Source organism: Protopterus annectens, chromosome 7.part1 (genome assembly GCF_019279795.1).
Source record: "Protopterus annectens isolate FY-2018-M chromosome 7.part1, PAN1.0, whole genome shotgun sequence".
NCBI classification, from domain to species: Eukaryota; Metazoa; Chordata; order Ceratodontiformes; family Protopteridae; genus Protopterus; species Protopterus annectens.
The window spans coordinates 194218477-194232242 of record NC_056740.1 but is presented as its reverse complement, the minus strand read 5'-3'; the positions used below and the strand labels follow the sequence as shown (position 1 = coordinate 194232242).

General features: G+C 38.9%; 1 protein-coding gene across 1 annotated transcript in view; it reads left to right on the top strand.

Moving 5' to 3' along the window:
- Positions 1-818: 818 nt before the first annotated feature.
- The window catches only part of LOC122807685 (cyclin-dependent kinase 6-like), a 262411-nt gene continuing 249463 nt past the window's right edge, over positions 819-13766 (top strand). Inside the window, exon 1 of the mRNA XM_044078637.1 lies at positions 819-1090. Within this exon, the coding sequence (XP_043934572.1) occupies positions 867-1090 (224 nt within the window). The 5' untranslated portion in view covers positions 819-866. The remainder of the gene's footprint in view (positions 1091-13766) is intronic.

Here is a 13766-nt window from a genome sequence, read left to right as displayed (position 1 = left end):
GTGTGTCATTATCGCCTTTCAGTTTTCCACTGGAGTGCCCTCTGTGCGGAGTCTGCATGTCCTTCTCTTAATGAGAGTTTTCTCCTGGTGCTCTAGTTTCCTCATGCATTCCAAAGACATGCGGTAGGTAGGTTGGATTCTCTAAATTAGCTATAGGTGTAAGTGTGCATGTGAGTGTATGGTGTGGAAGACTAACCACTGCAGGGTTAGCCCTCCCAGCAGAGTTAAACATGGCATTAGATGATTATCACTGTTGAAGTGACACCCTGACTCCATGTGCAAAAATAGAGAAAAGGGGTTATGGATGAATGGATGGATGGATGGCTGGACTGATAGAACAATGCTCTTCAAAAAAATGTAATATATGCATTAGGTGTACTACGTCAGAGGGCAGGTATAGTAGGCTAAGGAAGTCTAGAATTAGACAAGTCTGGTAGATAGACAAAAGAGTTCAAGCTGCAAGGCAGTCATGGGTCTGAGGCAAGGGTAGAATGGGGGCATTTATGTAAAGTGTGTGTGCGCAGTAAAACGCATGTAGAAAAACCTTTGATTTTAGTTCTGTGGCTGACATAAAACTTTTAATGTGGCATTTTGAAAGGTGTGGTAGATTTAAGTCCTATTTCAAATGCTGAGCTTTTAGTTATTTAAAATATCCAAATAAACAGAACACAATTTCTGTTGTGAAATCAGAGGGCTGTTTTGTGACACTGATTATTGAATTTGAACACTTCTGAATGTTAAACAATTTAACTGTATAGTGGATAGTGGGTGCACAACATTCATTTTTTTTTAATTCTTAAATTTTCTTCTTAGTTTTTATTTTCAGGTTTTATTGCACGTCAGTTTTCTAAGAGTTTTGCGTTTTAATGGATCTTTGGTGTTCCGCATGGGGCTATGAGCCACTGGCAGAGATTGGAGAAGGTGCCTATGGTAAAGTATTCAAAGCTCGTGATTTAAAGAATGAAGGGAGATTTGTAGCCCTGAAGAAAGTGAATGTCTGTTCAAGTGAAGATGGAGTTCCTGGTTCACTTATTCGAGAGGTAGCACTTCTGAAAAAGTTTGAATTTTTAGATAATCCAAATGTAGTAAGGTAAGTTTGGTTTCTAACAGAGATGTGGTTTGTGGGAAAACAGACAAAAGAGCCTTTCTGAGTTGCGAAAAATCTTTACTGGTGTCCCTTGAAGGCATAAGTCGAGGTACCAGGAGACACCAGTAAAGATTTTTCTCAACTCAGAAAGACTGTTTTGTCTGTTTTCCCTTATAGCACATTTTTTGTTGTTGTTTTATCAGAGATGTGGTTTATCTTATATTTTTTTGTGTTCTGCAAAGAACTGGAAAAGCTTATTGTTTTAGTGCAAGTTCATTTCTTTGTGTTTACTTTTTGCTGTATCCGTCAGCCACAGTTATTATCTTCCAGTCATGCTATTGATGTGTCGTGAATTCACTAGCTATCCACAGGTCTACAGAACGATCCACCCATTATCTTAATGAAGGTATCGATCATACTGACAAACTCATATTTGCTAGAATTAGTAGTAACCCTCTTCATTATGGATTAACTTGTAGTGAACTTTTGCATCAGAATAACAAATGGACTTGATCATACTGACATCATTTATGCTTTAGCCGCAATTTTTCCAACAGTTGAAAGTCCTTCTTTTCTTGGTAATGCCGCTCTCACTCTTCTGCACCTTCATTGGCAGCTGATGCAGGAATCATACACAAGCAGTTATTTCCTTCTGCCTTCAGTTTGTATCACTCTTTAAGCAGTCAATTGACTTCATTTTTCACTCGAGTAGTTCTTGAGTCATTTAGATTTCTTTTTCAGTTGATAAGTTGAAGAAAGTTAATATGTAGTTTAACTGCTAAATTGTAAGTTAATGTTATCAGTTAATCTGGTAAGTAAATGGGTATGTAGTAGACATATTGTACACTTATGGTCACTTTTTAAACACCTTTACTGAATTATCACTTGTGACATAAGCAACTTTACATTTCTATAACAATAATCAAACTGTATTAACAAGTCTATGATACCACCATACAATCCATTGTTCCCCACTCCGATAACCCACTAAAACACATCTCTCTATATTCCATTAACTTGAGAATCATAATGAACAAAACTACTGAATTCCATTCTTGGATAACTCTACACTTGCCTGACATCATAGCCCTTTGTGAAACTTGGTGAAAACCCCACACCTCCATTCAAAGACCCCCCCCCGGCTACAACATTCTAAGGCTAGATCGAAGCAAAAAACCGTAGGCGGTGTTGCTATCATTTACACTGACCACCTCCCTCTAACGGCTCTAGTTATCTCCACTCCTCCAAACCCTACCCGACACCCTTAGTGACCACTGCCCTACCAACATACCTCCCAACCGTACCGAATTACTTGTTTTTTTACCGAGTTTTGGGGTCCAAATAATGGGGTGCCATGATTCCCGAGTGGCACCCCTTAATTTCCAAATTTCCCAGCTTTTTAGTTTAATTTTTTTTTTTCTCGGCTGTTTGAGCTGACGTCATCATGTGCATGATTACATCAGCTCCGTGAAACAGCCTGCCAGCCAGCAGCTCACGTACGTGCATTTCCGGCTGCAATGGAAACAGAAACGGAAACAGAGGAATAATCGTGCTTTGCAGATGTTGGGACTGCAATGGAATAAACATCCTGCAGATGTATTTTTGCACTGAGACTTATTATGCTAAGAGACTTTTTCCATTAGTAGCAGCCACGCTTCTGAGACTGTTTAGCAGCCGAGAGAGCATGTTGTTTTATGCCGGCTGTATTTTTGTTTGCCGTTCTGGGGAATAGCTGTGTGTGTGCGTGTGTGTGCCTGTGTGCCTGTGTGCGTGTGTGCGTGTGTGCGTGTGTGTGTGTGTGTGTGTGTGTGTGTGTGTGTGTGAGGTAGGCCCATACCCTGTATACATGTAACAAGATCCCAAAGTCCCTAACCACCACCACATGTGAAAATCTTCCAGATCTTCTGCCTCATATTTTTGTTCTGTCCCTCATAAAATGAGTGTTTTTTTCTGCATTTTTGTGGCAAATCAGTGAAGGATTGAATTCACTACATAATGACAGTCATGTGAATTTCAGACTTCATATTCTTCAGAAAATAAATGTTAACACAAAAACTTTTATTCTACCAATTTTCAAGTTTATAAGATCAGTATTCATAGCTTCATAGGTTCATAGGTAGGTACTAGTCTATCGGCCCAAGGGCATACGTAAGCCTAGCCAACAACAAGGTTCCCTGGCTTACGCCACCCAAGAAAGTTATTTTCCTGTGCCACTGTCGAGCAGAGACACAGAAGTGATCCCCCAGGTGTATTTCCTATTTCCCATCCACTCATCAAGATTTTTCTTGAAGAGTGCTAATGAAGAACTTTGCTTGACATAGATGGGTAGCCTGTTCCAGAGTGTGGGAAGTCTCTGGGACAGGAATCTATCCCTCCAGCATGTCCTGTTTATTGTGGTGACAAGGTTTAGGTCCCTAGAGCATGTAGCTCAGAGTGATTGGGATTTCTTTGTGTAGCATGCCCAACAACTCTGGGTTTGACATAGCTTTGTATGTTAGGCAGAGATCACCTCAGAGTAGGCGATATGCTACGGAGTAAAGCTGGAGTTTTTTGAGACTGTCAGTGTAGGGCATTTGTTTGCGGCCAGTAATCCTCTTTGTGAGGTACTTCTGTGGCCTTTCCAGCTGCTGCAGATATCTTGTGAGGTACATTCCAAAAGGGGCGTTGTACTTTATAATGAGTCTAATGAATGTCGAGTAGAGAGGAACAATGACTTCTTTTTTCCTGGATGAGAAACCTTTTATGATGAGGTGTGCCATGTAGAAGGTTTTATGATGACGTGTGCCATGTAGAAGGAATTCCTGACTACTGTGGTGATGTGACTATCAATGGAGAGACTACTGTCCACCTGGGTCCCAAGGTCTCTTATCACACATTCGGTGTTAAGTAGATTGCTGCCTATGTGGTAGTTCATGGGTACAGAGTTTTTACGAAATGGGATGACACTGCACTTTTTGGCATTGAGCTTGAGGCTATGGCTCTGACACCAGGCACCTGTCTCAGCGAGGCCCTTCTGTAGGATGTCCACATCATTTGGAGACTTAACTATGGCTCTTAGTATTAGAAATTTGTCCCTATTTTTGGGGCTGTATTCCCCCATTATTGGCTTTGTCCAGTTATTTTTGTGCTAAGAGGTTGAGAGCTATGGTGAGAAGTGAGAACTGAAGTCACTAAATGATAGCCATTTGTTTCAGTCTTCCTATCATTCAGGAAACTGCTGATTTGGCATAGTGGTATGTTGCTCTGATTGTAGTGCACAGGGTCCTGGGTTCAAGACTTGGCAAAGTTGGCAGTGAAACACATGGTGGTAACACAACATTTTATTCTAGCAACCTTCCAAAATTATACAAGCAATGTTTCAAATGTTTCCCTGGTTTTTGGGCTTTTGCTTCCCCCAATAAATCTTGTATTTTTCCAGATTTCTTGTGCTGCAAAGTTGAGAGATACAGTTGAGTGTCGAGTGGATTTTACAAGGAGCTGAGAGCTTCAGGGGAAGAGAAGTTTAGTGTTGCTTATGCTGAGCCTGCTTGCATTGTTAATAGCATAATAGGCTAAATAATTGCATTTGATGCAGAAGGCTGTGGGTTCTACTCCCACAGTATGTAGATGCATTGCCAAAATTGTTCTGTGTTGTTGTACTTTTAAAGGGGGTGGGTGTAACAAGTCAAGGGTGTAGCTACAAATACAACAGATGTGAGAAAATGACATACACAAGGACATTTGTTCTAAGTGGAAAGAGGAAAAAATATCATTAACCCAAATTCAGGCACAGAAAATCATAATTATGATCTATTTATTGTGTGTCTATATATTTTTTCTGTCTCTTTATATATGAATAATATATATATATATATATATATATATATATATATATATGTGTGTGTGTAAGTAGAATTTTATGATGGAAATGTTCTGAATTGGGCAGTTTTGTCATTATTGGTTCATCCAATTTGTTTCATTGCCTCCTGGAAAATGTTCAATCAATTTAAAATGCACTCTAAGTCTAACAAGTCTGCTGTATTATACAAGGAATATAATTTAATAAAGTCAGGAAAGTGTATCAGAGAACACGTGTATGGTTCTTGTTCAGTGTGCAAGGGGGTTATGATTTGGAAACAGCCCAGAGATAATCTTTATCCACCACTGGCCAGATGCATTTTCTTTGGATGTGGTATGGCCAGGTGGGTTCCAATGCTGTTTCAATGAATGTGAGTTTCAAGGGCAGAGAAGTTTTAATGCTAAGTCTGTTTTCATTGTGAGACAGTATTGCTTTGTTTAGCTGATGTCCATTAGTGTTTGTGCAGTGTGCTATAAAATGTAAAAAATAAAATCCAAATAATCATTGTAGAAGTAAAGCAGTATGTACGTTAATGTTTATGGTAAATGGGGTGAAATAACCAGGTAATGGACATTGGAATGGCTGCAGCAAGACTCTGGTGCCATATTTTGGTTGACTGTTGTTCAGTTTGCATTTGAAAGTTGATATCCCACAATTTCATTGGACTGGGCAGGGTTACGTAATTCTGTATGCAAATTTTATGTTAATCAGCGTACAGATGTGTACCTATTTTTCATGGGCCTTGTCCAGATTTTTGATGTTTCCAGGTTGAGAGGTATGCCTACCAAAGTCCTCCGTTTTACCCCAAACATCTGCAAACATCATAAGATCAAAGCATGTTGTAAATTAAAAAAAGTTGACCCTAATGAACCAAACAACCAACTCTCCGCTATCAGCTGGTCCTTCCTCAGCCAGTTGCCCCTTGATGAAGCTGTTATGGAATTTAGTATTCCTTGACATACTTAAATCCCTAGCTCCCATACGCAATGTCAGAATAAAATCAGCTGTATCCCTTTGACTAACACACTCTACCTGCTCCCTAATGGCTCAGAGGGACAAAATCTGGAAGCCGTAGACTAAAACCAAACTCCCTCTTTACCTACAACAGTATAGACATCTCCGCAACCTTACAAAGAAATTCATTACCAATGACAAGAGAAATTATTACTCAAATCCCCCTAAAATACAACAATATAACCCTAAGAAATTCTGGCATATTATTAACCAAATCCTTCATCCAGGAAACCTCTCCTCTTCCCATCCTAGCTCCACAAATACTCCCCTCCAAACCACTACAAATTTTAACTCCTATGTTATAGATTCCATTAGCAAACTAACCAACCATCCAAACTCCAATACTACCTCACCTACTGACACTCCTATACCCTCTAACATCTCCTCAGCCTTCTGCCTAAAACTGTATCCATCAGATACATAAAATCCATGTTACTTAAAGTTAAACCTTGCTCTCCCTTAACAGATGGTCTCCCTCAACTCTTTCGCCAGATAGCTGCCAACTCCATAGCCCTACCCATCTCTATTCTCATCAACTGATCCATTACTGAAGCCAAAGTCCCTGCTATTTTTAGAAAATGTTCCACACCCTACCCATCCATAAAGGAGGCAGTTGTACTATCCAACGTAAGGCCCATTGCAATTCTATCACCTCTCTCTAAGATCTTGGAAAAATGTGTACACAAACAACTTCTACAATACCTCTTACAAGAGAACTTAATCCCCCCCACCCAGCATGGCTTTCACTCTGGTCATAGTACCCCTACTGCTCTCATCTCCTTCATCAACACCATTACACAAGCCAGACACCAGAATAAATTAATCTCTTGCTTCTTTCCTGACCTTTCAAAAGCATTTGACACCATCTCTCACCCCCTCCTCCTAGTTAAACTCTCTGAACTTAACCTGCAAACCCCAACTCTCTCCTGATTCTCTAGTTACCTCCGCAATTGTTTCCAATCTGTTAAATGTCTCTCTGCTATCTCCCCTGAACTCCCTATAAAGATGAGAGTACCCCAAGGTTCAATTTTGGGACCACTATTTAATACTTTTACCAATCATTTATCTATTTGCACTCCACAGTTATAACTGGTACAATATACTGATGACTCCACAGTCATCAACATAGCTGATACCCTCCCCGAGCTCCATACTACAACTCAGAAATCCTTCTTGTCTTTTAAAAACTGGGTCAACCAAAGCCATCTTATCTTAAACCCAAAGAAGACTAAACTGTTACTCTTTGTCCCCAAAACAATGAACCATCTGAAACATTCATTCTCTATCACTTCCCACAATAACACACCCATCACAGCGGAATACCATACCAAACTACTTGGGGTCATTATTGATGACCAGCTGAAATTTATCTGCATGTACTAAATAACATTAACTCATTCACTCCAGAGCAGGTCAGAAAAAGCTGCCTGCTTACTTCTACCATAGGAACAACAGTGCAGCCTGAGTTCATTTTCAGATAATCCATCTGTAATACCATACAGAAAACAAATGTTCATAAGTCTTTAACCGTAAGAGCTAGACTAAAAATGTAAATGATAAAGTTGTTCAGCAGACACTGACCTTTTCAGCAGTGTAAATGTTGCTAGTGCATATCTAAGCCATTATTAAATATTTGCCAAGGAATTATATTATGCATATTATAAATCACTATCTTGGTGAATGTAGCATGTAGACCCATGCAATTTGTAAATAATTTGTTTGTATGAATGTCCGCTTTAAAATGATACCTTAAACATTACTATGTGATGCTCCTTTACTCGGATATTCACAGGAATATGATTAATATTGTATTTCTCATAACTGATAAATAAAGCATAATATCTCATCACTTGTAACAGACCGAGACTACATATCAGTGTACAAGTTGTGTGGCTCAATGCCATCTTCAAAATGATGCATCATTTGTGTTATCACCCTGCTTCCTGGCAAAGATTTGGGCATAATAATCAGAAATATTGCAAATGTATAATTTTCATAAACCTACAAGACTAAACAAACTGTGATATCTGTAAATATGTACAGCATGCAGACACAGTTTTTTTATCATGTTGTAAGGACTAACTGCCTTCAAAATGAGGTATGATTTGGCACAATTACATGCTCCCTAGCAGTTATTTTCTAAAATATGAAAAAAAAATCATAATTTTCATAACCTGAATACTAAACAAACTGTGATATCTGTGTATATATATATATATATATATATATATATACAGCATATAGACCCAGTTGTTTTACCGTGATACTGTCTTCAAAATGAGCTATTGCTTAGCATGTTGACATCTTTCGTTAGCAAAGGTATTCAGTAAAATATGAAAAAATATCATAATTTCTATACCTCTAGTCCTAAATAAACTGTGATTTCTGTACATGTGTACAGCATACAGACACAGTTCTTTCTTCATGTTGTACGTACTAATACTTTCTTCAAAATGAGATATTACTTAACACAATTACATGCTCCCTAGCAAAGTTATTTACCAAAATATGAAAAAAAATCATAATTTTCATAACCTGAATACTAAACAAACTGTGATATCTGAAAATGTGTACAGCATACAGACCCAGTTGTTTTACCATGTTTTACGTACTGATACTGTCTTCAAAATGAGCTATTACTTAGCATGTTAACCGCTTTCCTTAGCAAAGGTATTCAGTAAAATATGAAAAAAAAATAATTTCCATACCCCTAGTCCTAAATAAAGTGTGATATCTGTACATGTGTACAGCATACAGACATGGTTCTTTTATCATGTTGTACATACTGATACTGTCTTCAAAATGAGATATTACTTAACACAGTTACATGCTCCCTAGCAAAATTATTTACCAAAATATGAAAAAAAAATTATAATTTCCATAACATAAGTCCTAAACAAGCTGTGATATCTGTACATGTGTGCAGCATACAGACACAGTTTTTTTACCATGTTGTAAATACTGATACTGTCTTCAAAATGAGGTATCAACGCATTGGCAACTTCCCTAGCAAAGTTATTTACCAAAATGTGAAAAAATGTCATAACTGTCGTAACCCAAATGCTGAACAAACTGATATCTGTACATGTGTACAGGCCACAGGCACAGTTCTTTTACCATGTTTTGAGGACTAACACTGTCTTCAAATGAGGTGTTACTTAGCATATTGACATGTTCCCTAGCAAAAGTACAATTACAGTTCCTTTACTGTGGTCTACATAGTGAAAAAGGTTTTCATGACATGCAATAGAGTTTCATGTACCACACTGCTCCTACTTGGTCAGGGTTGTTTTCCATCTTTTCTCACTAAGTGCATGTTGCCAGTATGTCATACATTGCTGCCATCATGCCATTGTGCAGATTAGTCAAGAACCGTTCAGTGCCATCTTCATTTAGGTGAACTCCATCATTCCTGAAATGGTGATCATCTTCTGCAGTGATGCTGTTATAGCTGATTGTTGATCTGCCGACCCGGAGCATCAATCCACACATGAACCCATTTTACAAATGTATGGCCTTGTGCGCTGCCTGTTGGTTGTTTGCATGTCTCCAGTTTGGGGGAGGTGTTATGTCAGACCACACAAAATGACAACATGGCCACCATGACTGCATGCATTCAAACATCTCCTTGATTTGAAACCTCAGCTGTCCAAGTGGATGAGTGATGACATCGTTCCCTCCAATGTGCAAGACAAGAATGTCAGGCTCAGGGTAGATGGAACACTTCTCTTCCAACAACTGCAGGAGTCCACCCCAGTGCACACCTCTTCTTGCAACCCAGTGTACCTTCATGCTAGATGTGGGGAATCTCAAGTTGTAGTATTTTTTATTTCTGGGGGCATGTCTCTCAGCCCAGCGAACGTAGGAATGGCCACACATCCACTCTCTCACTTGTCGTTCCCCTGATCCTGAAGCCATATCACTGTCACAAGGCAGAAGTACCTTCACAGGGAAGAAATGCAAGTCAGTTACTGATTATGGTTGAGGGATTTATTGCATTACTACGACATGTATATGTATATAATGTGCATTGGTTTCATTCGCAATATGGGTGTACAGCTCCTCTGGTAACATCAGATTAATGAAGTCCATCTCTGTGCTACTGTGTATCAAACAAATAGTGAAAATGACAGAAAGAAACTGGGGGGAAGACTGAAATGACTCCAAGCAGACAAAAACCCAAGTGTGGCTTGTGCATTCATCAATGTGATAACTTCTACTTATGTGAATAACAGTGACAGCTGCTGAGACTTTCACCTGAAAAGTGAGAATGGTCCAGTCCTATATTGTAACTGCACTTATTGTTAATGTGATACTGACCCTCATTTCATTACTGCAAAGTTCTGCATGCTCACACACAGGTGATAATTACTGCACATAACCTGATGAGTTGGCATTCAGTATATTACCTTGTGCAGGTGTTATATAACACAGAATCATTATCATCTGTTAGGAGAAGACCAGAGTAATTCAGTAAAAATAGTATAACATTTGTATATTACTGAGCCCCTACTCCCACCTAAATTCTACACATGACCGACAAAGCCAGGAATATTGCCCAAAATATATGGTAGCTCCATGCTGGTAGTAGTCTGCAAGTGATAACCTTTACCTCACTGAGGCAACTACTGAGAAGAAACAAAAAGCGAATTACAATCAGAAATGCCTAACTTAGCTGGTTGATCCATGTAAGAAATACTCCAAATATTCTCTCACCTAACTGTCCCTCTGGTTATGATAAGACAGAAAAGTAAAAAAAGCAGAAATATTGTGAAAAATATCTGGTTGTGTAATGCCAAAAATCAGTAATAAAATATATCTCGCCAAGCCTCTCATCCCACCCAAACTGGTTTTGACTACATGGTCAGTACTGTTTCTTGACCCAAATGTAGTAGCATACTGTTTTGTCTGTAAACACATACTTTTTAATCACATTTTTTTTTTTTTTTTTTTTTTTTAGTTCATGTGCTATGAACATGTCTTATGTGATCCTATTCACCTTGGCTGAGCCTGGTAATGATCTACTGAGATCATTTCACTAGCCCAGTAAATATAAAGTACATAAATAAAAAGGCATGTTGAAAGCTCTCACATTAGCAGTGCACCAGAATGTAGACAATGCTTGTGAGAATGAAGGTACAGGTCCACACAACTGATGGACACATTTGTATATGCACGTCTGATCCCCCCACCCCAAATAAATATTTGTGTACAAAAGAGTACACGTGTAACAGTTTATTCCACCAATTGTGTTACGTTATCTGAGGGCTTTTGTTCCCTCCTTTTCTTACTTTGTTGCATCTACCCTCTTATACATGTATACAAGTCAGGTCACATATCCTGCATTATTCAGTAGAAAGAAAGACTGAAGCAGAATATACATGCAGAATGTTTGAATACATTTATCAGCCCTTTTCCTGTTATCCAGCATTCCAATATTCCTACATAGTTATTTAGTAGCAGTTTTCCTGAAGGCAGTGATTCTTGACTAAACTACAGCAGGGGCAGAATTCATTCATAGAAGTACACAAAGACTTGGCCAATAAAGGAGAGACTGGCACCTGTTCATCACAAGATATTCATTCCAGTCACATTTCATTTGTGTTAGCTTTTCGATGATGGCTGAGTGCGGGGTTATGTCAAAGGCCTTGGCCAAGTCAGGGTAAGCTGTATGTGCTGACTTTCCCTCATCCAGGGCTTTGGTGACCATCTCAAAAAAAGTCAACCAAGTTCAGCAGGCAAGATCTTCCCCTGAATAATCCAAATTGGGTGGGGTCAAGTGCTTGGAGATTGCCTATGTCCTTGTTTATGAGATCCATAATATTAAGCTATAAAGCCTGTAATTAGGCTGTGGTTGAATAGGGTGCTCAATGGCGAAGCTAGTTCTTGCTGGAGATGGTGCAGAATACAGCCAGGGATACTATCAGGTCCCATGGAAGCTGTGTCCTTTGCCTTGGATAGGGCCTTTAGCACTTGAGGTGGAGAAATTGTTTTCCAATATACTGTCCGGCCTACTGGACATTTCCAGGGAAGGCTGGGGAACCAAAGCTAGTGGTGCTTTAAATGCCAGCATGGCAGAATAATGTACAGATGCCCTTCACAATTCTGTGAAGCATATGACTATGAATACCACCTTATGAATTAACTCACTTACACAACCTCATATGATTTTTTTGTGTTGGGGAAAAAAAGACTACATTGATTTTTTTTAGGGTTAGTGTTTAAATTTGTTTTTTATAACTGCCAAGTCAGACTGTTGCAGTAAGTAGATTAGTTACAGCAAAGCTAGACCTACCTGCAGTCACTTACCGAGATATCATAGTCTAGACCTACACAGCAAGTGGCTAAAGCACACAGCCACACTAAAATTAATTAAGCTTAATAAAGCAGCTTTTTAGCTTACCTTTTCCCAAGTCATCCCAGCTGCCATGCATTTAATGATAGGACTAAGCTCATCTGAAACAAGAGTGGTGTGAGTGGCTTGCATTTCAAATGACGTATACTTGTACACGATCAGGCAAACCATACTATTACTGATACAGGTGTGAAACAGCACAGCCTGACTGGTGTTCTACCTGTGAGAGAGTTGTGCATTTTTATGACATTAAATTGCCAACAAAATTAAGACATGGCATTACCCGTACCTCTAACTTCCTCAGCTATGCCAAGCTTTATCTGCCAAATTAACACAGCTGTTGGTAAACTGAGCAAAAAGATGGAGGGCACAACAGATACTGATGTACAGAGGCAATGAGTGCAGCTTACTTTTGCTCATATGTTCAGCATTTACCAATGTTAACAACAGGTAAATGGCTTTTTCATCAGACTTTTTGTACGCACACACTGTTATGTTAAATTGCGGGGTTCGGTGTCATGTGCTGCATTTTACTGCATTGGTGTAGTTTTACCCCCAAATAATAGTGTGGATTTTACTTGGATGATTTAAAACTACTACATGGAGATTTTGCAACAAAAAATAAAGAGGAGACATCTGGGTGCATTTATTGGGTTTAATGTGTACCTCTGAACTATCCAGAGACCAGAACGTCTTTTTGGTCCATCTTCATATCTTTCAGTAAATGCACATTAATGAAAAACCTCTTAAGAACTTTCCAAGGTGGCATACAAAACAAATCATGCCCATGTTCCGTGAACTTAAATTTTGAGAACTGTGCAGGGATAACAAAAAAATGTGTGTGTGGAGGACTCTTGTACCATAATACCAATATTGTAACTTAAAATGAAGTGCTCATGATCCAGGATATACCCCCCATCACCAGCCATACCAGCTAACTGCATTTCCCATTAGTTTTGTTTGCAAGGTAAACCCTCTCCTTCAGTGCTATATACAATATGTCTGTGGTTGAAGACAAGGATCACTACAGGCAGAAATTGAAAAAGTACTGAGGGGAAGTACAGCTGATACAATTACAAATATTACGGTCTGTCTACAACACCATTCATTTAGAAGGGAAGGAGAGAGAAATAGTAAAGTCTGAGATCCTTAGTAAAAATGGAAGCGATTTTTATTTTGCAATGACTCGTACTTGCTTCCTACAGGTATTGTGCCATATATGAAAAATCTTACAAAGCCAAGAAAAATAAGAGATATATATTTTTTAAATTAGATGCCCTGCGTGTTTCAGGTCCTGTTTTCCTTTCCCAAAGTCAGCCGTGTGGCTCTCTGCTTTATTCACCGGCAGATTATAAAAGGAGAACGCAGGGTTACAGCCGCAGAAAAGGGAGGAATATAACTAAGCAAAGCAATACAAGGGAGACAGTTTTCTAATTAAAGCCTTGGAAAATCTCATTGAGTACAAGGTTGAG